The sequence below is a fragment of the Daucus carota genome, chromosome 3 (genome assembly GCF_001625215.2).
Source record: "Daucus carota subsp. sativus chromosome 3, DH1 v3.0, whole genome shotgun sequence".
Lineage (NCBI taxonomy): Eukaryota > Viridiplantae > Streptophyta > Magnoliopsida > Apiales > Apiaceae > Daucus > Daucus carota.
The window spans coordinates 5190797-5215799 of NC_030383.2; the positions used below are offsets into that span (position 1 = coordinate 5190797).

At 35.2% G+C, this 25003-nt stretch overlaps 8 protein-coding genes across 12 annotated transcripts; 2 read left to right on the forward strand and 6 right to left on the reverse strand.

The window, feature by feature from the left end:
- The first annotated feature begins 128 nt into the window (after nt 1-128).
- LOC108211954 (pentatricopeptide repeat-containing protein At5g06540) lies at nt 129-4423 on the forward strand. Of its 4 annotated transcripts, none has more exons than XM_017383678.2 (3): nt 130-1819; nt 3190-3433; nt 4166-4423. In XM_017383678.2, exon 1 carries the CDS (start codon nt 167-169, stop codon nt 1748-1750), a length of 1584 nt encoding a protein of 527 aa, XP_017239167.1. In that variant the 5' UTR covers nt 130-166; the 3' UTR covers nt 1751-1819; nt 3190-3433; nt 4166-4423. The 4 variants fall into 4 exon arrangements, with proteins under 4 accessions (XP_063945807.1, XP_017239167.1, XP_017239168.1 ...); XM_017383679.2 differs by having other exon boundaries at nt 4198-4423; XM_064089737.1 differs by having other exon boundaries at nt 129-1670; nt 3190-4423.
- A 1461-nt stretch (nt 4424-5884) lies between these two features.
- Nucleotides 5885-7431, forward strand: LOC108210426 (probable sugar phosphate/phosphate translocator At5g25400). Its single transcript, XM_017381704.2, has one exon. It carries the CDS (start codon nt 6143-6145, stop codon nt 7190-7192), a length of 1050 nt encoding a protein of 349 aa, XP_017237193.1. The 5' UTR covers nt 5885-6142; the 3' UTR covers nt 7193-7431.
- Nucleotides 7432-7841: 410 nt separating this feature from the next.
- On the reverse strand, nt 7842-8222 carry LOC108212103 (uncharacterized). Its single transcript, XM_017383835.1, has one exon. It carries the CDS (start codon nt 8220-8222, stop codon nt 7842-7844), a length of 381 nt encoding a protein of 126 aa, XP_017239324.1.
- A 1213-nt stretch (nt 8223-9435) lies between these two features.
- Nucleotides 9436-9777, reverse strand: LOC108212104 (uncharacterized). The gene has a single exon (XM_017383836.1). The coding sequence runs from the start codon at nt 9775-9777 to the stop codon at nt 9436-9438; it is 342 nt and encodes a 113-aa protein (XP_017239325.1).
- Nucleotides 9778-11687: 1910 nt separating this feature from the next.
- On the reverse strand, nt 11688-12068 carry LOC108212105 (uncharacterized). The gene has a single exon (XM_017383837.1). The coding sequence runs from the start codon at nt 12066-12068 to the stop codon at nt 11688-11690; it is 381 nt and encodes a 126-aa protein (XP_017239326.1).
- An 824-nt stretch (nt 12069-12892) lies between these two features.
- LOC108210967 (protein NRT1/ PTR FAMILY 6.2) lies at nt 12893-15945 on the reverse strand. The gene is made up of 6 exons (XM_017382432.2): nt 15810-15945; nt 15613-15715; nt 14777-14994; nt 14136-14680; nt 13634-13968; nt 12893-13549 (listed from the first exon to the last, which is right to left on the reverse strand). Exons 1-6 carry the CDS (start codon nt 15810-15812, stop codon nt 13032-13034), a joined length of 1722 nt encoding a protein of 573 aa, XP_017237921.1. The 5' UTR covers nt 15813-15945; the 3' UTR covers nt 12893-13031.
- Nucleotides 15946-18981: 3036 nt separating this feature from the next.
- On the reverse strand, nt 18982-21095 carry LOC108214876 (uncharacterized). Its single transcript, XM_017387115.2, has 5 exons — nt 20963-21095; nt 20757-20883; nt 20463-20566; nt 19348-19479; nt 18982-19257 (listed from the first exon to the last, which is right to left on the reverse strand). Exons 1-5 carry the CDS (start codon nt 20963-20965, stop codon nt 19231-19233), a joined length of 393 nt encoding a protein of 130 aa, XP_017242604.1. The 5' UTR covers nt 20966-21095; the 3' UTR covers nt 18982-19230.
- A 1024-nt stretch (nt 21096-22119) lies between these two features.
- Nucleotides 22120-24745, reverse strand: LOC108214875 (chaperone protein dnaJ 49). 2 transcript variants are annotated; one of them, XM_017387114.2, is made up of 3 exons: nt 24552-24745; nt 23326-24442; nt 22120-22382 (listed from the first exon to the last, which is right to left on the reverse strand). In XM_017387114.2, exon 2 carries the CDS (start codon nt 24401-24403, stop codon nt 23333-23335), a length of 1071 nt encoding a protein of 356 aa, XP_017242603.1. In that variant the 5' UTR covers nt 24404-24442; nt 24552-24745; the 3' UTR covers nt 22120-22382; nt 23326-23332. The 2 variants fall into 2 exon arrangements, with proteins under 2 accessions (XP_017242603.1, XP_063946504.1); XM_064090434.1 differs by lacking the exon at nt 22120-22382 and adding an exon at nt 22436-22454 and having other exon boundaries at nt 24552-24687.
- Nucleotides 24746-25003: the final 258 nt, after the last annotated feature.

The window sequence follows — 25003 nt, forward strand, 5'->3', positions numbered from 1 at the left end:
CCTATTATCGGATGAAGGATTTTCTTCGTATGAAAGAACCATTCTTTTTAATATTATATTTCAGTACAATTTATTTAGAGAAAAGTTATTCCGAAAAAAAAAAATACATGGTAACAAACCCCTTGTCATATGTACAATGCCCCGCCATTTTTAACAACACTTTCAAATGTTTCAAAAAACCGTTACAACCTACAGAAACACAAGTATCGCTTCCTTGTCCAAAACCTGCAAAACCTTAAACCAACTCAAACAAATCCATGCTTACCTCCTCAAATCAATCTTACACGAAACCCCTTTTGCCATCGGCCCCATTCTCTCTGTCGCCGCAACCTCTAAGGATGATACATTCTTTACTTATGCCAATGCCATTTTTCGAAACCTCATTCTTCGCAATACGTTCATGTTTAATACAATGATCAGAGGAAATGTAGAAAGAAATAGACCTGTACCCGCAATTCTATGTTATAAAGAAATGTTGAATTGTGGGTTTTTAGCGAATAATTATACTTTTACACCTTTGATCAAGGCGTGTTCAATGCTAGATTGTAGGAAAATTGGGTTCTTGGTGCATGCCCATGTTGTAGTTTTGGGGTTTTGTGGTGATCCTTTTGTTGGAAGTGCGCTTATTGAGTTTTATTCGAGTGATCTTGACTTGCGGTTAGCTCGGGTGTTGTTTGATGGAATGCCAAGGAGAGATGTGGTTTTATGGACTGTGATGATTGATGGGTATGGTAAGATGGGAGATGTTGAGAATGCGAGAGCTTTGTTTGATGAGATGCCAGAGAGAAATGTGATTGCGTGGAGTACGATGATGGCAGCGTACTCGAGGGTCAGTGAGTATAAGGAAGTGATTTCCTTGTATTCATTGATGCAGAGAGAGGGTGTAAGGCCGAATGAATCAGTTCTTGTGAGTGTTACAACAGCATGTGCTAATCTTGGTGCATTGGCACAAGGAATGTGGATTCATTCCTTTGCTAAGCAGAACAAGCTTGACTCTAACCCCATCTTAGCTACTGCTTTGGTCGATATGTACTCGAAGTGTGGTTATCTAGAATTAGCTTTATCAGTTTTTGAAAGTATTGCTGCGAAGGATTCTGCCTCATGGAATGCTATAATTTCTGGAGTTGCAATAAATGGGGAGGCAATAATGTCACTGGAACTATTTAATAAAATGGTTAAGGCTGAAGTCCAGCCCAACGACACAACTTTTGTTGCTGTGTTCACAGCTTGTACACATGCTCGCTTGGTTAACAAGGGACTTGAGTTGTTTGAACAGATGAATTCTTTGTACGGGGTTGAACCTAAGTATGAGCATCATGCCTGTATGGTTGATCTTTTGGCAAGAGCTGGTAGGTTAGAAGAGGCTAAGACCTTCATAGACAATAGGATGGGTGGGATTGGAGAAGGAGATGCCAATGTTTGGGGAGCTTTACTCAATGCATGTAGAATATATGGCAATGTGGAAATTGGGGATGAAGTATGGAAAAGGCTTGCTAACATGAGAGTATCTGATTCTGGGACTCATGTGTTGTCTTATAATATTTATAAGGAAGCTGGCTGGGAAAATGAGGCAAAAGGGGTGCGGAAGTTGATCTCGGAGTCCAGAATAAAGAAAACTCCTGGATGCAGTGTTTTGGAGGTAGATGGAATGGTTGAGGAATTTGTAGCAGGTGATCTTTCGCATCCACAAGCTCAAGAAATTTGCAGAATGCTTAGTTCTTTGTTTAATGTCATGCATACTCTTGAGTAGCTCTTTTCGGAAATGATGGTGATGGCTATTGACATCGTCGCAAAATTGGATGCTTAGAAATATAAAGAGGTGATTTTATTTTTTATAAATATTACAATTACTTGCCCCTCTACACAAATTCTTGACTTTCCTACTTATCCTCTCTATATCTACTGAGTCCAACATAGTACTAGTTAATCTAACATATGACATTATTGTGCCTGTCACATCAAAGATGAGAATTCTTTGGTGAAATGAGTCTAAAATCCAGGGTATAATATGAACCAACATAGGACCAGAGCTGTAAGGTATCAGCGTGTATTTTCTCTAAAAATACTTGTTTTCCCTTGTGTGGATACTTTTCAGTGAATGAAGCATGAAGTTGAGGTAATATGAGCATTTAAAGGTTTTATTCTTTGTGAACAGAGAGGAGTTGTGTGGTTGCATAATCAGCATTATGAGATTCTAGTAGTAGAGTGGATATATGACCTATATTCTTGGGCACGATAAGAGGACCCACTCACATAAATATGACAGCACCCTTAAAGAATTAATCTAATGACGAAATTATGTTTCTAGAAATGCAAGCGCTCACCCTCAAGTTCCTGAGCTGTCTCAGAAGTTTGTTATTGATGAAATCAGTAGTCAAAGGACTCGGCTGTAATTAGATTAGAACTCTTACCTTTATTTTTCATCTTCACTAGTTCAGTAAAGGTCATATTGCAGGGATCTTAGCATATAAGCTTACATCTCTATCTTGCTTTTTTATTGCATTATAGCTAAATTATGGCATAGGGTTACATGTCTTTGTTGTTTCTAGTTGCCATCTTCAACTGAAGTTCTACTGTTCAGTTGCCTCATTATTAAAGCTTGATTTCACCATTTTGTGTATATTGATTTTTTTGTTGAGATTTATATGAACAAGTATACCTAGTAAGTAGTAATGACGAAACTAAATTTCGAGGAACCTTGCATATGTAACATCTCCTTTAGACAGTATCTGCTTAAGTTATATTTGCACAACAAGGAAAGCCTGGTATTCATAGTATCCAGGAACTGATAGACCTGGCAAAGATCAATGTCCATGGCTATAACAAGATAGTGGTCAAGGTTCAATACGATTTACCACATGTTAATGGCCTCTTTTTGTCCAATGAGAGATCATAACTGACATGAGTTTGACTTGATAAGGAGTTGTGTCTGTTGAAACTGAGTAATGTCTTGAGTTTTGTAATTGATGGCCATGAGGTGTGGTTTGCGAAATACTCAGGGAGTTTGAAAAAGCCTCAATTTTACGGAAATTTTAGTTTTGATAGAGATGCTTTGAAAATGGAATTGGACATGTTCAGCCATATAACAAATTTTTTTCAAAGGAAATAGAAACATTTAGTGTGCACATTGTAAATTTTGATGACATATTAATAGAGTGCTATTACAAACTTCATGTTTTTCATTTTCAGCGATCTAGCAGCTGATGCAACAAGAAGACAGGGTTTCGGGTGGTATGGTGGACCCAAGAAGGTCAATTTGTTTGGGAATGATTTGCACAAGCAAACTATGAAGAGTGGGGAAGCTGTCTGCTTTTTTAGAAGTTCAGCAGCAGACTCTGATGGCATTGTGGATCTATGGAACAAGTGGTAGCTCAAATGACTCGGATGTTAATATGATGGAGAAATAAACCGGCAACCAGAAGACTATTAACCGGTATTCCTCTAACTCTCATTAGCTACCATAAACATCTATTGTTGGATAGTTGATACGGGAGCAGCAAATTATGTAAATGACTGGAAATCTGGAAATTGGTCACAGTACGGAAAGACTTGCTAACAAAAATAATTCAATTTTTTTAAAAAATAATAATTTTAACTATGCAATCAAAAGACTTAAAAATGTGAACGGAAGAAGTATTATGATCCTTGCATGCATGTCTTCAATCCTGTTCTGCATACTAAAACTAAGCACATTGAGGTGAACCCTTCTGACCAGTATCATACTTTCACCAGAAAAATACAACATACAAGTTAATATCTAATGAAACTATTAAATCCCCGATATTTACATTTATTATTTTTGTACTCCCTCCGTCTCAATTTATAGGTCCAGTTTGGGAAAAAAAATTGTCCCAAAATACTTGTCCCTCTCTTCTTTCAATACAAATTTATCTACATATTAATTGTGATTTTTTTGAAACTCAACATTATTTTCATTTCTCAATGCACTAAATCTCTATATTTATTGTGATTTTTTTGAAACTCAACAATATTCTCACTTATCAATGCACTAATTAATGATACATGAGATAAGATTCCATCTGACCAACTTTTTTCTTAATATGTGTGTTTATTCCAAAATGGACCTATAAATTGAGACGGAGGGAGTATGTAGAAAGTTGTGACCACAACTGTTTGATTTAAAACATGTACGATGACATCCCAGATCCAGAACTTACACGTGGGTTTGTTCGGTAGGGACAGCTGAAAGTCCCCAAGTCTTTACGCTTATGGCCACCGGAGTGACGGAGTCCGGACCCTCACGTGAAATTTCCAACTTCAAACTCAGAGCTTCCATAAAATAGGACAATAAGCTTTACTGCTTTCTCTATAAAACAGTATAGCAGACAGCAATGTGTATTACTTCCTTTGTCTTGAGACCGTTCCGTTTGAATTTTTTACACGTAGTTTTTAAGTTTTCTTATTCTAGTGTTAAATTTATTGTTTTTTATATTTTAATAAAAATATATGATTGACTTTTTAGTTTTGAAAAAGAAAATTTTGAAAATAATAATTTTACTTATATAGTCAAAAAGTTTAGAATTATGTATCGAAAAATCAAACGATCTCTAGTTGAAAACGGTTCGAAACGGAGAGAATAGTATCAAAGTGAATTAGTTTAATTCATTTTTAATGGATAGATTTTGGTGCATTCTGTTCTAATCTATGGACAGTTAAGTAATTATGGTCGTGGTTGTCAGCACTTAGCATCCTCTCATGTTTAAATGGCAAAAGACAATGAAATGAGAAATTGTCATTCATATTATCAGATCTCAGTGTCACTATCAAAAGAGAGTTAAATAATGCAACAAACACAAAGAACCGGACTATTTTGAAAGCAACAACATTTCGTAGATCTGACATTTCATCTACCCCTTGAAAATTTAACATAAAATACTTGTCCCCATCCCAATTATTCTAACTACCTCCCATTGACCCTTGTTGTGCGATTTCGTTTCGCTTGTAAAAAACACTGTATATATTTATACTACTTTTCTCCTTTTATTTAAATGATGAATATTGATGAAATATCTGGATAAATTGAGATTACAAAGTCCTCCTTCCGTTTCAAATTACATGTCCACTTAACAAAAATCACACAGTTTAAAAAAAATGGTTGTTTATAAATTAATTGCATTAAATAACCTTAGTATGTGGTATTAGATTGATCTAGAAAATATAAATTAAGAGATATGTTGAGTTGAATTGACTTTGAAAATATGATTTTGCATTGAAAGTTGAAGTGGACAACTAATTTAAAACAATTTTTTTTTCAAAAATGGACATGTAAATTGAAACGGAGGGAGTATCAAATTTTGTAGATTTTTTCCATATTGAAAACCAAGTATTGTGCTTTTATAAAAAATTAAATTTATATTAATTTTGACTAAAACTACATTTGTAATATATTTGCAGTACTTGTTAATTTTAGGAGATCAATCACAATAATCCTCCTTATTTCCGGACCGGGTTCCGTGTCAGTTTAAAACTGTATTACTCCTATTTTATTATTATTTGTGAAAGGACATTAATAGAGCAGGAATGCAGGATAAGTATATACCAGATCTGAATATCTGATACTCAAATACTCCTCAAAATGGAAAGGAGCAGGTGGGGAGAATTTTCTAATCAGCGTCGGCACGATTACTTCTTCGTACCAAGAAATTGGAAATTGAAACTAATTAATTAATTTATAATTTATTAAAAACTTTTCTGATATATTACAGATTTTCAGTTAAATCAGAATGTAATCCATAAATTGATAAATATTTTTAAAAAATTAGTCAATTTTTTTTAATAAATCAATGAATTTTGAAACAATTCCCAAATCAAGCAATACAATTTGCATATATTTACTAAAAAATCACAAATTTTCTTTTAATCACACACTTCACAAGTTGGGCCAAAAGCTTCCCAAACTGATATATGGGCTGTTTTCCCCAGAAATTACGTGCCCAGTTCCCCTCTTCACTCTCACCCTGCCTAGATCTCCTCTGTTTAGTACTCACATTTATATAAACCCTAAAATCCCAATCTTGGCAATTCTCCCAAACCCACCCAGCAACTCACCAAATCAATCTCTCTCTCTTCTGGGTCACCAAGATTTTGAATCTTTCTCACAAAGATTCAATCTTTTTTCACAATGGGCAAGGGAGGAGCTCTGAGCAAGAGTGTGTTGAAGAGCATCATTTTGTCATACACATATGTGTCTATATGGATCTTTCTCAGCTTCTCTGTGATTGTTTACAACAAATACATCCTGGATCGAAAGCTCTACAATTGGCCTCACCCCATTTCTCTAACTATGATTCACATGGGCTTTTGCTCAATTCTTGCTTATTTGATTATTAAAGTGTTCAAATTGGTTGAGCCAGTGACTATGTCTAGAGATCTTTACTTAAGATCTGTTGTGCCTATTGGTTTGCTTTACTCTCTTAGTCTTTGGCTTTCGAATTCTGCTTATATATATTTGTCGGTGTCGTTTATCCAAATGTTGAAAGCTTTAATGCCTGTCGCTGTTTATTCAATTGGTGTTATGATGAAAAAGGAAACTTTTAGATCTAATACTATGTTTAACATGGTTAGTATTTCCTTTGGGGTTGCGATTGCGGCGTATGGGGAAGCAAAGTTTGATACTTTTGGGGTGGTTTTGCAATTGGGGGCTGTTGTTGTTGAGGCTACTAGGTTGGTTATGATTCAGATTCTGTTGGCTGCTAAAGGGATTAAATTGAACCCCATTACTTCGCTTTATTATGTTTCACCATGTTGTTTTGTGTTTCTGTCAGTGCCTTGGTTGATTGTTGAGTTCCCAGTGTTGAGGGAGACTTCGAGTTTCCATTTTGATTATTGGATTTTTGGGACTAATTCTATTTGTGCATTTGCTTTGAATCTTGCTGTGTTTTTGCTTGTTGGGAAGACTTCTGCATTGACTATGAATGTTGGTGGGGTAGTTAAGGATTGGTTGTTGATTGCTTTTTCGTGGTCGGTGATTAAGGATCAAGTGACTCCGATTAATTTGGTCGGATATGGGGTGGCTTTCTTGGGTGTTGCATATTACAATCACCTGAAATTGCAAGCAATGAAGGAAAATGAAGCTCAGAAGAAGGCACGGGAGGCTGATGAAGAAGGTGGAAAGTTGTTGGAAGAGAAATCGGAAGAAGTTGGGCAGAAGAAGAACGAGGCGGAAGACTGATTTTTGAGAAAATTGGTTCTTCTGTGAGTTCCCAAGTCTGCAGTTATGTTTCTAATTAGAATTTAATTTGTTTTTTAAGTATGTAATTTATAAGAGTTCCGTTATGTCTTCAACATGTTTAGTATGCTATGTTACTGTGATGTTATCTGATATTAATCTGTAGAATCACAGGGCCAATTGGTCTAATTATGTAGCAAGAAAGACTTTCAGGCTTATATATAGCTAGCTTATATGTGTCATCTTCCATCTTTCATCAAACAATGTTAAGATGAATCTTTAATGTGTTCCATCTTTCATCTAGCCCAAGTGTTTTAAAATTACCCCAGATCTGTTGTGTTTTTAAATTTAGGTGGTCCAGCTGCAGATCTAGAATCTTTTAGTTTTCGGAACTTTGTGATTGCTGTTGCATTGTACCCTGCCATACCTGCTATAAACTCATGTGACTGCTGTACTAAGATCAACCTCTGATGACATTATAATAACGTTAAAAGGACACGCAACTAACTACACAATCCAATATGAGAATTTATTTTTTATTAAACATGAGTCAAGTTAACTGAAATATTTCATAAACAAATTACAAAGGAAATAGTTTCGAAAAGCCTAAAATCTAACTAGAAAGCAATGGAGAGTTTTTGTTCAGCATATTCTACCAATCCCATTCAACTGTGCTTTCCAGTCTCTCCTTCTCCAGTTCAGCAAGAAACTCGGCTTTTCGAGCCGCAGCTTCTTCTTGTTTCTTAGCTTTCTCTGTATTTCGTCTTGCAGCTAGTCTTTCCTCCTCCAGCTTAGCAAGAAGTTGATTCTCGGCTTTTCGGGCTGCAGCTGCTTCTTGTTTCTTGGTTTTCTCCTCACGTTTTTTTGCAGCACGAGACTTAATTCCTTCTCCTGCTTCACGCCAATAATCGTCTTCTTTCTGGCAAGCCTCAAGCCCTTCCTTGCGCTTTTCACGTTCGATTGTGGCAGCTATCTTTCTAACAACGTTTGCCATGGTTTTGGCCTTCACTATCTTTTTCTTAGTTGGCTGCATTTTCTGTTTTGCTAGCTTGTTTAACAAATTTTCTCACACAATAACAAACTCTCCGAGGCTCAGATTATGTTTTATGGCTATGCCATGAAAGAGTATATATATAGGGTGGGCCAAATCCTTGTAATCCTAAGGCAAATCCAATTCTGATTTATATTATTGAAATAGTGTATAAATTCTTGTAATCCTAACACAATCCTAACACAAGTTCAAGTTTAATTTATTTTATCAAAATATATGATAAAGTTAAATCTTATTTTATATGGACTTTAGGATTTGAGTCCAGTGAATTCGAATTCTAGTGAAAATTATGATAAAAAGAATTTAGAATATTTTAATATACTCACGATACTTAATAAATTGTGAATTCTATTATTTATTCACTTAATATTTATAATTTAATATTATTTAATACTTTTGCTTAATTTTATTTAGATTTTATATATATTAATAGACTTACAAATATATTTTAAATTTGAATTATTAATATGTTTTTGTTAGTTTTGTCAACATAAATTTCTAGTAATTAGGTTTTTCAAAATAAATGTATTTCAGCCCCTATCAAACGGCTTCTCCGGTAAACAAATACTTTGATCACAGTTCCAAGTAGTTTAATGGCGATCTTCGAGGGACAATTGGGCAAACAAAAGTTAAAAGCGTTTCCAAAAGCTGTTAGTGTGTCGAATACAGAGGCTGGAATGGAGGCTGAAGATCGTGTGCTTGAGGATTTAACAAAGAGAGATTAAAGAAGAGAACAAATTCAGAAGAATATCAAATTGGGGCCTGATATAATAGCAGATTTTGACATGAATGAGGCAGAGGAATATGAAACATGGAGGGTCCGTGAGACTGCAAGGATCAAGAGGGATAGAGATCACCGAGAAGCAATGTCCAAGGACAAGAAGAAATTGCTGGGATAAGAAACATGATTTTATATCACAGTATCCACCACTATCGTCAAAACTATCAAGTGACTTATGACTATATGATCTCCCCGAACTCATTATAGCCACCAAATTTATTTCATATCTCACTATTTTAAATCTTGAAATTAATTAATAGAAAACTTAATGGAATCCATGTGAGAATTGATTTTATCAACCATGACCCATGAGTCAAGTTATCTGAAATATTTTATAAACAAACTACAAAGGAAAAGTTTCGAAAATCCTAAAATCTAACTAGAAAGCAATGAAGAGTTTTTGTTGAGCATATTCTACCAATCCCATTCCTCTGTGCTTTCCAGTCTTTCCTTCTCCAGTTCAGCAAGAAACTCGGCTTTTCGAGCCGCAGCTTCTTCTTGTTTCTTAAGTTTCTCCGTATGTCGTGTTGCTGTTAGTTTTTCCACCTCCAGCTTAGCAAGAAGTCGATTCTCGGCTCTCCGAGCTGCAGCTACTTCTAGTTTTTTGCTTTTCTCCTCGCGCTTTTTTGCAGCACGAGACATAATTCCTTCTCCTGCTTCACGCCAATAATCGTCTTCTTTCTGGCAAGCCTCCAGCCCTTCCTCGCGATCTTCACGTTCGATTATGGCAGCTATCTTTCTAACAATGTTTTTCATGGTTTTGGCCTTCAATACCTTTTTCTTACTTGGCTGCATATTTTGTTTTGCTAGCTTCTTTAACAATTGATTTCACACAATAACAAACTCTCCGAGGCTCAGATTATGTGTATGGCTATGACATAAAGAGTGTATATATAAGGTTCTCCGGCCAAATCTTTGTAATCCTAAGCCTAGTCCAATTCTGATTTATTTTATGAAAGAGTGTATATAGGGTTCTCCGATCGAATTTCTGTAGTCCTGACCCGAGTCCAAGTCTAATTTATTTTATCAAAATATATGATAAATTTAGGATATTTTTACAATCCTAACGCAAATCCAAATCTAATTTATATATGATAAATTTAGGATATTCTTACAATCCTAACGCGAATCCAAGTCTAATTTATTTTATCAAAATTTATGATAAAGTTAATCCTAACGCAAGTCCAAGTCTAATTTATTTTATCAAAATATATGATAAAGTTAAATTCTATTTCATATAGACTTTAGGATTTGAGTCTAGTAAATTCAAATTCGGATGGAAATTACGATAAAAAAAAGTTTAGAATATTTTAATATACTCAGGATACTTAATATACTTGATTGTGAATTCTAGTATTTATTCAATCATATTTATAATTTAATATTATATAGTACTTTTGCTTAATTTTATCTAGATATTATATATATTAATAGACTTACAAATATATATTAATTTTGAATAATTAATATGTTTTTATTAGTTTTGTAACATAAATTTCTAGTAATTAGGTTTTTCAAAATAGATGTATTTAAGCCCCATCAAACGGCTTCTAAATCAAATAAACAGAATTACTTTGCATCCTCTGTAAAGAAAATACTTTGATCACAGTTCCAAGTAGTTTAATGGCGATCTTCGAGGGAGAATTGGGCAAACAAAAGTTAAAAGGGCATTCACTACAGAGGCCGGAGGCCGAGGAGCCTGTGCTTGAGGATTTAACCATACAGAGATTAAAGAAGAGAAAGATTGAGACGAAGCAGATAGTGGCCAAGGAGATACGCAAGGACGAACAAATTCAGAAGAATATCAAACTGGCGCCTTATATAGGACCCGTTTGGCTGAGCTTAAAATAAGTACTTATTGCTTAAAATAAAAAAGTGGAGTAAAAGTCAGAAGCAAGTTAAAACTTATAAGTGATTAAACTGTTTGGGAAATAAGCAAAAGTCCTGAAACAAAAACTAGTAATCCTAACTTCTTTTAAGTGCTTCCTGATTTTTTACACAAACGGTACAAATAAGTGCTTATAACTTATAAACTCAGAAATCGACTTATTTATGTGGTGCCAAACACCACCATAATAACAGATATTGACATGAATGAGGCAGAGGAATATGAAATCAAGGGTGATAGAGATCACCGAGAAGCAATGTTCAAGGACAAGAAGAAATTGCTAGGATAAGAAACATGATTTTATATCAAAGTGTCCACTGTTCTCATCAAAACTATCAAGTATTTGATCTCTCGGAACTCATTTTAGCCACAAAAATAATTTTATATATCACTATGTTAAATCTTGAAAAACAATTAATTAAAAACTTAATGGAATCTTTATCAGCAGATGATATCCGAGCCTTAGGATTACAAAAAAAAAAAAAAAACAAGAACGAAGATTATAAAAAAATTGTAGCAAACACATTATCTGTTTGTTAACTTTTTCATTAATATTTTTTCAAGATTTTGATGACCGGCTATAAACTCATCTTCCTGCTGTACTAAGATCAACCTCTGATAATATTATAATAGAAAGGACAAGCAGCTAACTACACAATCCATATGAGAATTTATTTCATTAATTATCTGAAATATTTGATAAACAAATTACAAAGGAAATAGTTTCGAGAAGCCTAATACATAACTAGAAAGAAACAGAGTTTTTGTTGAGCATATTCTACCAATCCCATTCAACTGTGCTTTCGAGTCTTTCCTTCTCCAGTTCCGCAAGAAATTCGGCCTTTCGCGCTGCTTCTTCTTCTTGTTTCTTAAGTTTCTCCGTATGTCGTGTTGCTGTTAGTTTTTCCACCTCCAGCTTAGCAAGAAGTCGATTCTCGGCTTTTCGGGCTGCAGCTGCTTCTAGTTTCTTGCTTTTCTCCTCGCGCTTTTTTGCAGCACGAGACATGATTCCTTCCCCTGCTTCACGCCAATAATCGTCTTCTTTCTGGCAAACCTCCAGCTCTTCCTCGCGATCTTCACGTTCGATTATGGCAGCTATCTTTCTAACAATGTTTTTCATGGTTTTGGCCTTCAATATCTTTTTCTTACTTGGCTGCATATTTTGTTTTGCTAGCTTCTTTAACAAATTTTTTCACACAATAACAAACTCTCCGAGGCTCAGATTATGATTTATGGCGATGCCTTGAAAGAGTATATATAGGCTGGTTTGCCGACCGAATTCCTTTAATCCTAGTGTGAGTCCAAGTCTGATTTATTTTATCAGAGGTAACGAGGTATGGTATAATTAAGTTCTATTCTATATCGGCTTGAGGATTTTAAGTCCAGTGATTTCGAATTCTAGTGGAAATATGATGAGAAGAGTTTAGATGAATATTTTAATATACTCATCATACTTCCTTATATCTTGCTTGTGAATTTTACCGTTTACTCACTTAATACTTTTAATTAATATTATTTTATATTTTGTTTAGCTTTATGCAGGTTTTATATATTAATAAATTTTCGAATGTATTGTGATATTGGATTAATATGTCTTCTTCGGCCGTTTCAGTGAGTTTAAAAATTGTAATTGTGAATGAGGGAGGTTGTTTATATGGATTTCAATAAAACTGAAAAATTATATGTTTGTATAATAAGTCAGAAATCGACCTAAAGTCAGAAATAAGTTTAAATCATAAACTGACTTAAAACCAGAAGTTGGTTTAATGTAATTTTTTACTAAACTAGTTTTTTTAATAATATTTATCCATAAGATATAAATTATCCATAAATTATTTTTATTTTTATTATTATATTTTTAAAACTCATAACTCAGTAATAAGTCAAAATTAACCGAACAGAATATTTTAAACTCCCAACTTATTATCACGGTAAGTTAAGTTAAATTAAGTCATAAGTCATGTTCGTTCTTAAAAGCAACTCTGGCAAATGAATATGACAACCCTTTCACTATATCACAGAAAAACAGAACAGATAGATTGTACATGATCCAGTCCTGTTTCCGCGTAAACAAGCAACAAAAATAACATACAATCTTGAAATGAAGCATCCTAACAAGTTGCTAACATTTTTCGTTAATCTTCAATTCTTCCAATGCAGCAGGTTTAGCAGTTTTATGTGCCTTGAACCACTTTGCACAAACAAGATTCAGGACAAAGTTTATAAGGCTAAGCATGGCCACTAGGCCGTAGAATAAATCGAGCCTTCCGAGGTTTATATTGTCTGCCAGCCATCCGTTTCCGTGGTTCCCAGTGAATTTCTTGACAACAGAGACTAGGAAACTACTGAGGAAAAAACCAAGTGACAGTGTAGTGAGAAAGAGGCCAGTGCTCATTGTTTTCATCCCTTTCGGTGACTGAGTTATGAAGAAATCAAGCTGGCCGGTGTATATGAAGGCCTCACCGGCCCCTATTAAGAAAAATTGTGGGATCAGCCAAAAGACGCTTATTGGTAGAGTCGCGGTTGTGCTTCCTTTGTGTTTTGCAACTGATAACCTTTTCATCTCGACTAGTGATGCGACTCCCATTCCAATAACTGACAGAATAAGGCCTATGGCAATCCTTTGTAAGTTGGTAAAGCCTGTGTTCATAGTTAAGCTACACTTTGTTAATTATAAGTCATATTCGGCACTTCTTGCATAATGCTGAGTGTAATGATCTGTACCTGGTTTTCCTTTCCACTTCTTCCAAAGTGGCATGACAAAGCGGTCATAAACTGCAAGTGTGATCAATATGGCAGCCACGAAGAAGACAGTGAGAGAGCCTGCTGGTATCTTGAAATTTCCTACGAATCTATTCATGGTCATCGCTTGTTGAACTGAAAAGGTGATCATCTGAGCATATACAGTCCAGAAAATGATGGTTGTGGCCCAAATTGGCAACAGTCTTACCATCATTTTCACTTCCTCTACTCTTGTCACTGAGCATAGCTTCCAGGGATTTGGAACTGAACCATGATCAAAGTCTCTTTCTGTGACAATCGCTGCCTTATCCAAGAACCTATATGTTTAGCATAAGCTTTGAATTAATAAACTATTTACTCCCAAAATATTTTTGGCGCAAATGAAATAGCAATATCCAGTTTTATGATTGTTGTATCTTCGCGTGTGTTGGTTCTTTTATTGTTTTTTCCAGTGTAAGCTTGTGTTTCAGAAGATAGAACTAACCAGAACTGATCCGTGTGATGAATCCTCAAAGCTTCTGGAGAATCCTCATACAAAGACATATCATATGGAAGTTCCATTTTTTTCTTCTTTATAGCAGCTACGACTACCTGCAAAATGCTAACTATGGGGCTCCCCACACTTTTCTTGTACCTGTATCTTCTAGTCCCTGATAAGAATATTAGTATTGCTACTAGCATAGACACGGAACAAACTCCATATCCCAAGCTTCGGTCCACTTGATCTTGTATGTAAACAAGCACAGTAACTGCCATGAAAGTTCCCATGCTAACAAAGAAGAAAAATCTGTTAAAGAAATAGGCCATCTGTGCCTTCTCCTTCTCATCTTTTTCATCAAATTGATCAGTTCCAAATCCCGAAACACTGGACTTCAGGCCACCAGTCCCTAATGCAACAAGGTATAGAGCCAAGTAGAGGATTCCCATTTGAGACCCATTAGCCTGTTTGCAATTGCTCATGTCAATAGAGTGGCATGCTGGTGGACGCAGTTGTGGCAGTTTGGTAGATAATGCTAATGTTGCAGTGCCCTTGAACATTAAAGAAAAAGGTATAATGAGACTCAGATAGTATGTGGTGGCGAGATATAGTTATACAAGAATTGGGGATGTTAATAGAAGACGCACAAGAGTTTGAATTGAAGCAAAGATTGCAATGGTCTTGTATCTGCCTAGGAAAGAGTCTGCTAAAAAGCCTCCAAGTAAACACAAGAGGAAAGATGTGCCCATAAAATCTGTAACAATATTGGCTGAAGCAGCACTTGGAATATGCAGAATCCCGCCTAGGTATGTCACAAGGTTTACAGCTATGCCCATTGTTGAGAGCCTCTCACATATCTCAATTCCTGTAAGATATTTCAAGTAAATCAAAAAACTTATTTAAACAGTAAGCATCAAAAAGAGGTCAGCAGGAGGGGAAAGACATTCCCCTTCTGTCATCATGAACAATAATATTCTGCTAAAAATCATAGTGAAAATGGGTGTCCGAATCAGAATCTTCACAGTTCAAATTAATAGCTCATGTAGTACATCATCATCCATGATAATCTTGACCAAAGAATGAATGCCATGAAAATGAACAAATATTCCGAGTCTTGACTGGGACCCCTTAATATCTCTTCACTAAGAGCACTGGTTACGAATACAGTAGTCAAGAAACATATTTTTCAGCAAATTGTCACATTTGGTACGATCAAAGATTTTGTCTATGTCATTGTCTAGTTCTGCATGTGGCTATGGCCATTAGTAGATTCAGTCAGCTCTATTCCTTCTTATGCATGTTACTTTAGTGTAAAGTTCTTGAAAATTTGCGAAACAGCATAACAACCATTTAAGATAGAAGACAATAAAAGATATGTGAAATGAGTAGATATGGCATGCTAAAATATCAGCAGTATGGCCTTAGATTTTGTGAGTTGGGGAAGTTGTGAAAATCAGCATCTCAGCGAAGCAAATAGACGAACCTAAAATAAGGGCAGCGGGCACCCAACCACCAGTTTTGGACTTGTCAGCAGGAAAACCCTTGTAATCAACAGCGTCGTAAACTGTCAAGCTCATCTTTTCCTCCTAAGAAACATATAAAATTGACAAGTGAGGTAACCAAGAGTAAGAGTCAAAAAATATTGCATCAGAAGTCTGTAAACTTGAGCTACATACTAACCATTTGAAGAGAAGCCTTGAAAAGCTAAGAAGATACTCAGAGTCAGAAGCCAATGATATAGTTCTCCTCCAACTCCAAACTTATACTTGTTTACCTTGGAAGGTGTGCCCTTATATAGGCAATTATTTGTAACTTATACAGTGACTCCACTAGTGGTTATTTGAGACAGACGGTAGAGATCAGGCCTATTGCACTATGCGCTGAAAGTTGTATTCCAATTTTGTTCGTTTTTTTATATTCTCTTTCACTAATATTTTCTTTATTCTGGATTTAAGGGAGCAAAATTTCATGTCAATTTTTGAAATGAAAGGCAGACAAAACTTTTTGAACATTAGCTCCTCTTCCATCTCTTGTATGGTGTAAATTGATTTTGGAGGCAGTGATGAGGCAGTACTGCACTGTCTTCCTTTTATTGCAAGTGCTTCTGCAGCCCCACCAGAACCACCATTCACCTCTCTTTATCTTCATGACTCCAACTTGTCTATACAGAAAACTATTCTACAGTGTACGGCAGAATATTTAGCAGATTTATCTGAGCACATTTTAAGTAGTCAAGATGAATTCAATATTACCGAAGAGACAATTATACTGGAAATAGACAGTTGTGTTTCAGTTAAGAGTCTGTGGAGGTCTGTCACTATATTCCTCAAGTTCACATGTTTTATTTTTATATAATTTCATAAGAGAATATGGCGACCCTAGGTAGCTACCTACAGTTAACGTTTTTACCTCAAGTCCGGTATTCTATTCGTATATGTGACATCTACTGCAATTCCAAATAATATTCTTCAAGCATAACATTATTCAAAGCCATGATTAGCTAAACCAGATGCTAATACCTTTAAATGTGTACTGGATCTCTTGATGCTTTCTTTACTGAAAACATGGTGACAATGAACCTAAGACCTGGTACTGTTGATGACTATAGTGCAGGTCAGTTTCATGGGGTTTTATTCTGTTTTCTTCAAATCCTTCATTACTGGAGGAGCCCCTAATATATACAGGGAATCTTATGAGTGGAGATTTGACAATACCTTTGTTATGTCCTGATCACTTGGATGCTCTTAATTAATAGTGTGATCAAGCTCATCCGTTCTTTGCGAGACGCACATTTTTAGAGCCATGTATAGCAGGACACATGCATGATGCAGTCGGCACACAAATAGTTTCTATGACGCATTAAGACCACCATTTTCCATGAAGCATTAAAACCAACATAAAAAATGAAGATTGTCCCTACCGCACTGAAGAATGAATGGCCTTCTCAGACACGTATACACTTAAAATTGTAATCACCATGATCAGAAAGGTAATGAGGCATGTTCTTCAGTTGATAATAAGTTAAAAACCTAAAGTTATGCTCTTTAGAGTAAAGCTGATATTTCCTAATCTTCAGCTAATCAACAATTTACATGCAGATCAGTAACTTTATTCTACCACATTATTCCTTTTTGATTTCCAGTGCACTTAACTGTTTGTTTACGAGAATCAAGGATTGCCCGAACTTCTAAAATAAAGTTGAGAGTTCAATTTACTGTAATTAATTTACTTTTTTGTCTAGAGTTCTTAGTCCTGGTATATATGCGGTCAGGTGTTCAAAGATTTGTTCAGCTATTTTTTTTAATTCTGAGGATCCTATAGGAAGTATTCATTCGGCACAAATCTAAACCAACTCAAATGTAGACTTCAGTTAAAAAGCATTTGTCTAGTGTTTGGAGGTTTTAGGAAGAACCGGGCACTTAACATGCTATCAAAGTACATAACTCAGAACAGTAACATCGACAGTAATAAAATCCTTGCACATGAAGAAGAACTAAAGAACAGCACAGTACCCGTAAAGAGAGTTATTTTACAGCATGAGGAAGCAGCCAGCAGGTAAGGTTAATTGAATATAGCATCGAAGCAGCTAACTATTTTATCGAGATACTATTGTTGATTATCTTTTACCGGGAACTCGATGAGCAGAATAAACAAGTGTCTGCAAGTGTCATTTGGGATTTATTGACCTTTATTTTAACGGTTCTCTTATCTCTATATGGCATACCAGCAATCCGGTTCTTCTTGCCAATATAAAATTATGGACTGTCAAATAAAATAAATCCACTCGCATAGGCATAATCTTTGTTTCATACAAAGTATCTTGTCTATAGAATCTAGCAATCATCATGGTGATACATTTCAGACTTAAGAGTAGGGCTCTAAAATGATCCGAGTGATTCTGGATATCATCTTGGTTCACGATCTTTTTATTCGAATATAAATCGATCCAATATTTAAGATCCGAATATAAGTCTGTATCGTACTTTCGATTTTCTAACCAGATAGTTTATGATCTACCTAATATGAGCTGAATAAGAATTTAAAATTTTATAAAATGGTGACTATTTACTTACAAATATAATATTTTATTAAAAATAAAATCTATATATGAGCTTAAATCGAATAGAATAATGAATCATATTATAAAAATTAATATGATACTATCTGGTATATAAAATGCTCATATCCGTATCATATTGTATCCGAGTTTAATTTTTCTGCCAGATTTGGATCATTTTCAAAACAAATACGAGACATGTATATTTCCGAACCAGATATAAGTCATGGCCGGTCAAGACGCCAGGATGCCCGGATCGATTTACCTCCTGTTCCAGAGGATCTAAAAGCCCAAATCAACCTTAATTAAGTTGCAACTTCTCCGATTTGTATCTGTTTCTTCACATGCTGGAATTTGCACTTTCAGAAGAAAGTACTTCCATATTATTTTGCCGTATAAATTACAGCTTGCACTCCATATATTTGGCTAAAAGAAAATTACTATTAACACTTCCAAAACAAACAATTTGACCCTTGAACATACAATCAGTCTTTGCATTTGCCGGCCAAAGGGGATTTTCTGTTCGATTCAATCGTCAGTGTAATTGTAAGGTAGAGGAAAACAAGTTGAGTAAGATATGTTTGTGTCCAAACTACAATGTCTAGAATTCTCCATGAAGTAAACAATATTATGCTTGTAATAAGACCAAGTTATGATATACAAAGTGCATTTCATTTTTCTTGATATATTCAGCCCTGTTTTAGATTAATTTTTTCATCAGCCTCGGCTGATAGCACCTTGATGTCAAGTTTGAGGTGGGACATTACCACTGGAATGGTTCAGAGTAAGCAAGAATAACATCATGAAATAACTTCATCATTAGGATCGGAGGCAAAAGCATGAAAGCATAAATTATATCAGCATGTGATAGATCCTTGTACCAGACAATAACAGAGCATCATTCCAGCAAAAAAAATTAAAATAGAAAGGCGAAAACAACTAAAACCGTCACTGGCAAAAGTGAAATTTCCTCAACTAAAACCAATGGAATGACTTCAGCAAATCAAGCCTTTCCTTACATTGGATATTCTCCCAACCAGTTTCTTAGATTAGGAGCTTCTCGATGGCATCCTGCAGCCAGATGAAAATTTGGCATTAGAGATCATGATACAAAACTCATGCTAATGCTTCAACAAACAAAACATGCAAGACACAACATACCTTAAGTTGTTGTATTTGGGATTTAAGTTGGCTTCCCTCGTTGCTCGTCACAGAACATGAAATTACAGGTCTTGTGACTCCACAAGCTCGCCCAAGTGCTTGCTTTGATGGTACAAATACATAAGGCACATTCTGCAAAGATTTAATAACAGCATTAATACACTGCTGTATATGCACTACAATATTGAGGGTCAAGCTTAATCACATCATAGCAATCAAACTACAGTTAATTTAACAATAACTTAAATGCTAGCACAGGATATACATACTATCATTTTGCTCTATACTTTTGTTCACTTGTGCAGGTAATATGATTGAAACAAATGATGCACATCAATCCCAAGTGAAATTTACAGCTTAAGTTAGGGAAGCTAGAATAAGCAGGCTCTTAAACAACTCGATGGAATTACACAGCTGGATAAAACCATGTAACTAAAAACTCAAATAAGTTGCTTTTGATTTACTTTATTCCCAAGGAGGAAGAAAGAAAATTATGATGAAATAAAATGCAGGATTGGCTTTTTCCATTTCTCTTTTGCTTGAAAGTTTTAGGAGAGGTTATACCATTTCCTATTTTTATCTTCAGATCTGATAATATTAATGGGATTAATTTCATGAATTCGTCATCTTCAGAACTCAAATGAAAATTCAAATAGAGAGTGTACTAACTGAAACGAAAAGGAGGTCAGGGCCAGACTTCCAGAGTTTAGCAAAGATTCACTAAAGAGGGTGAAGTAATTCCCAGAGGAATGGGATGATTCTACCTAAGAATCTATTTTTCCTTGATCAGAGACCTCCAAAGTCCTAAACATAGCGAGTACAAACCTCCATACAATAATAGATTACACTTCTGTTAAAATAAACATTTTGAATCCCTCCAAAAAAAACTACAAAAACATAGTAGAGATTAAAATCCACATAAATCTCAACTCATTTTCACTCTCACATGTTTTCATATACAACACGAAAAAGATAGCTACTTGAAAGTAGTGTCATGAAACAAGTATCCGTCCAAAGGGTACAAAAAAATCATGCCAATTCCAATTAATGCTACACAACCGCATTCACACAAACAATATAGAAACTTTTCACATATTAAACGATGTCCGTCAAACCTTATCTTCGGCAAGGAGAGGAAGATGAAGAAGAATTTCAAGGGGCTCAGTGTCGGCTGCCATGACCACAAACTCAGAAATTCCTCTGTTCAGGGTTTTAGTTGCTGCAATAATCCAAAAAAAAGTTGTTTATTTATCAAAACCAAATGTTCAAGCCATAAAATCACTAAAAGCATACAAATACAGTAAAAGCTCAATGATATTCATCAAGATTAAAAATACAAAGTTATTGAGATTATTTATTTATAGGGTATATATCATCTGGGTTCTACTGTATTATTGTGATTAGGGTACCTTCATTAGCACCCTTTTTGAGCTGCTTGTAATTAGCAGCTTGTTGAACAAGGTCAAGTATTGTTATTGTGAGCTGTGCATCTGCCAATGGATATGCTTTTGGGTTCACTGCTTCTTCTCCTGCCGTCTGAAACATCCATTATATTTAGTTATTTACATACAAGAATCTTGAAAACTGAAACTAAAGATGACAAGACAAGTAGTACCATTGTGCTGGATGTTGGATGCAATGCGAAGTGGCTGCTGCTAGGGTTTTGGTTTATGCTATTTCCACAAACCACAGGGTTTAAGAGTGTTGATATATTAGTAGACCACGGATGGAGTGCAACGACGTCGTGTTTTGAGTTGAGGCTCGGTTTTTTGTTACTCGAAATATGAGTAGCTTAATCAAAAATAATAGTAGTAATAAATAAATATGAGCAGATTCAATAACTATTAACTAATTTGTGTTTAAATAGTGTTTGTAGAATGTGGAAATCAAAATTATTCGGCAAAGTCACTGTCGATTAATTGGATAATCCTTATTAGAATTAATCGGTACTCCCATCGTCTCCCTCATTTGTTTACATTAACGGGCGGGGCTCGGCACGCATTCTAATGCTCTTATAAAACGTAGTTTGATAAACTATTTTGAACTTTTTTTCCTTCCGAATAAAAGTTTGATGTTTATATTTTTATATAAAAAAAATTAAAAATAAGTTATACAACTATGTTTTATATGCGCCTTAAAATGCTGTCGAGCAGTGTAAAAAAACCGTAAAGAAATGAGAGGGACAGAAAGAGTATTAATCAATAAAGTCTTTGTCTAGCGATTAACTGGATAATTGAAATGATTAATCAGGATATAATCAGATATATTAAAATAATATAGTAATATTAAATTTATTTAACCTATTAAACTAGTTTATAAGATATGGTACGACTAATTAGATTTAAAAAAACGAATATCTTGCGGTAATATATCGGGTGATTGATCAGTCAAAACAATTTTTTGAACATGCAGTTAGCAATCAATCATCTCAAACACAACACCACCAGCCCTATAGTTCGGGTGCAGCTGCAGGAACACCTCCATCCCATGATAAAAGTTGGAACGTGTAAATTCGAAAATTTAACGAAATGTATTCAAAGCAGCATCCATTATCAAAGATCCACTTGATCTGTAATTCTTAATACTTTTACTATTATCGCTGACTCATAATATCCGGATACAAAAGGGATAACTTCTTACACTAATTCATAATATTTTTACTGAAAATGAAATTATATCGAGGATACATTTGCAATACACGTTCTATTTACCTTGTATTACATAAAGAGACCCGATAAGAGGCTGATACGCTGCAGAATAATAAGAAAAGTATGAAAGAAACATTGACAATGTATGAAGTGAGCATGGTCAAAAGCCAAATATACAATCACAAAAGTGTCAATAATTGGTCCACAAGATTTCATATTGGTAAAAACCTTATACAACTATAATTTTGGTCTTGGTAGCATAGAGGTATACACGGCAGCTGCAAATGCACTTGCAATCCTCGTCTCTCACTTTCCCGGGCACAATATCAAAACTGCTAACTTCTTTATAAAGAAAACTACTTGAAACAGTCACATTGACCACAAAATCTGAAATACGAAACAAAAGTAGATTTCAGATGTTTTCCTTTGACCACACAATCTCCAGCAAAAACAATGTATCTGTCCAAACAAATTGAAGAACAGCAATCCAATGCTTTATATTGAAAAGTTAGGAATAACAAGAATATATGATTGGAACATAAATAAACATGTTATTAAGGTTTCCTCAAGTGTAACTTCCAAAGTAATGGCATAGGACTAAATGCGCTATGCAATTTTAGTCTTGGAATAGAAAGCATGATTCTTCTCACGCATACTGACAGTACAACAGAGCTTCAAGCCAAATTCTTATGATTTTTTCTTTTCTAAAATTTTGATTCTTTAGGGTCTGAATAAAGCAAGTGAAGCAACTTACAGAGTGGTGCTACAGTGACCCAAAAGAAATTCCCCTAACATTCAACCAAGCCCTTTATACAACTTCTGTCGGAAATAACAGTTATGCGATGACAATTAAACAACCAATACCACTGGGTTACAGAAGGGACACAAGGAATTATAGACCAATAATCGGAAATCAGTTAGTGGACCCATTGGTTAATATGGCAGATCTACTATCAGAGACTGATAAACTTATGCATAATGTAAGATTAACATTGTTGGGTCCCAAGGAGAGAAGAATTGGCCATTTAACAAATGCAATGAAAAACATTGAAAAATTAATTATATGCTAGTTGCATTATGATTTGACTAAAGCAAAGGAAATATACAAAAGATGACTTTCAGAGGAACAACATATGTCAATCATCTCCGGTTTCAGAAAACTTATTAATTACTGAAAACTCTTTGTTGTTTGAAATATGAATTCTATGTTGAAAGCCAAGAAGACAAGTACATGTCATAATAAGTAAAGAATAATAATATGACTAAAACTTAAATTCTTCGATATATATATAACATGAAAAGAAAATGACTGAGGGCGCAGAACACACACCCAGACATCAAGCCATATTCCGGAACCGCTTCAAAGCATCACAATAGGGTGTCTCCTTTATATAACCCCAACGAAGTCGTTGAGCCTCAACATGACAATTCTGAGTAAGAAGAGATGCATACTCCCTTTCAATTTTTAACTCCAGCGCCCCTCGTTCATTGCTGCCATAAGGGTACTGCTGCTCAAAGTCGGCTGACTTGACATAAAAGTTAACACCCTTTTGTGTGGAAACACGATGCTCATATGGATATTCTCTTGAAAGGATATAGATAGGCTGTGAAGATGGCAGAAAGTTCACCAACAAGATCAAAATCACCGGCAACAACTGAAGCAAAACCCTCATATTAGAACCACCTGCAGACCCGTTGTTATTCCCAAACCTCACATTCACTCCTCCAGGTCCAAAATTAAAGCCAGTAAAATGTGTAGTAGCACCTTGATTCATCCCTCCAAAGAAAAAATTCCTAAATATCTCCTCAGCATCAACATCGCCATCATAAAACCCATTAAACCCTTGATTACGCCTCGCAGTCCTTCTCTCATAAACCGGCTCATCTGATCCAACAACATCATAAGTCTTCCTACTCTCCACATCACTCAAACATTGAAACGCCTTAGACACCAACTTAAACGCCTCCTCAGCTCCCGGAGCCTGATTCTTATCCGGATGAACCTTAAGCGACAACTTCCTATAAGCCTTCCTAACATCATCAACACTACACGACCTCTCCACTCCCAAGATCTCATAATAATCCTTCTTCCTCTTAATCTCCCGAACAATACTATCCTGCTCTTCACTATACGCCACCGAAGCCGTCCCACTACTCGCACCCCTACGCCTAGTCCCCGAATTCAAACTCCCCTTATTCATATCCTTCAACGGATCAAAACTCGACCCATTTGTCGAATCCCCCCCACTTTTCCCCTCAATATCAGCCAAGATATCATCAACTGACAACGAAGGATCAAGACGCCTGGCTTTCGCAACAAACTTAAGTGCCCTAACACGATCACCAGAATCAAGAGCATCACGGCCGATCTTGAGACATCTAATAGCTTCATCTTTGTTCCCCTCCATCACAATTCACACCTCAACTAATCAATTCAACACAATTACCTATACATACATATACAGCAATATATGAATCTCAAAATAGAATACGTACAGTGCAAGTTTAGTAAGAAGTAAATATAATTCAGATGGAGAATGATGAGATTATGCTTACAGATGAGTGGAGAGCAGTTACAATCGGATCAATTGATGCAATTTGTATGAATTGTGAGATTAGGGTTCGATGAATTTTGTAATTGGGGGTAAAAATTGAGATATTGTTGGAACTTGTAATCGTCGTCAAATAAGACTCGGCACACAAGGTGTGTAGGTAAGGAGGACGGGGGGAACCGTTTCGCACTCTTTCATGTTTTTTTACAATTTTTGATTTTAACTTAGATTTGATATCCTCGTTCCAAATTTAATATTCTATAATTATTTAAAAATAGAACATCACACACATATAATTTTCATCAAAAGTTTAAATGATAGTATTTATTTGTTATTATCGAGATGAAATATCAAAATAATGTATATAATAAATATAAACAAGTCAAATATAAATTTATAAATAATTATATGCATGTATATATGTGTGTATAAACTCTGATCGAGAGACGAGATGAT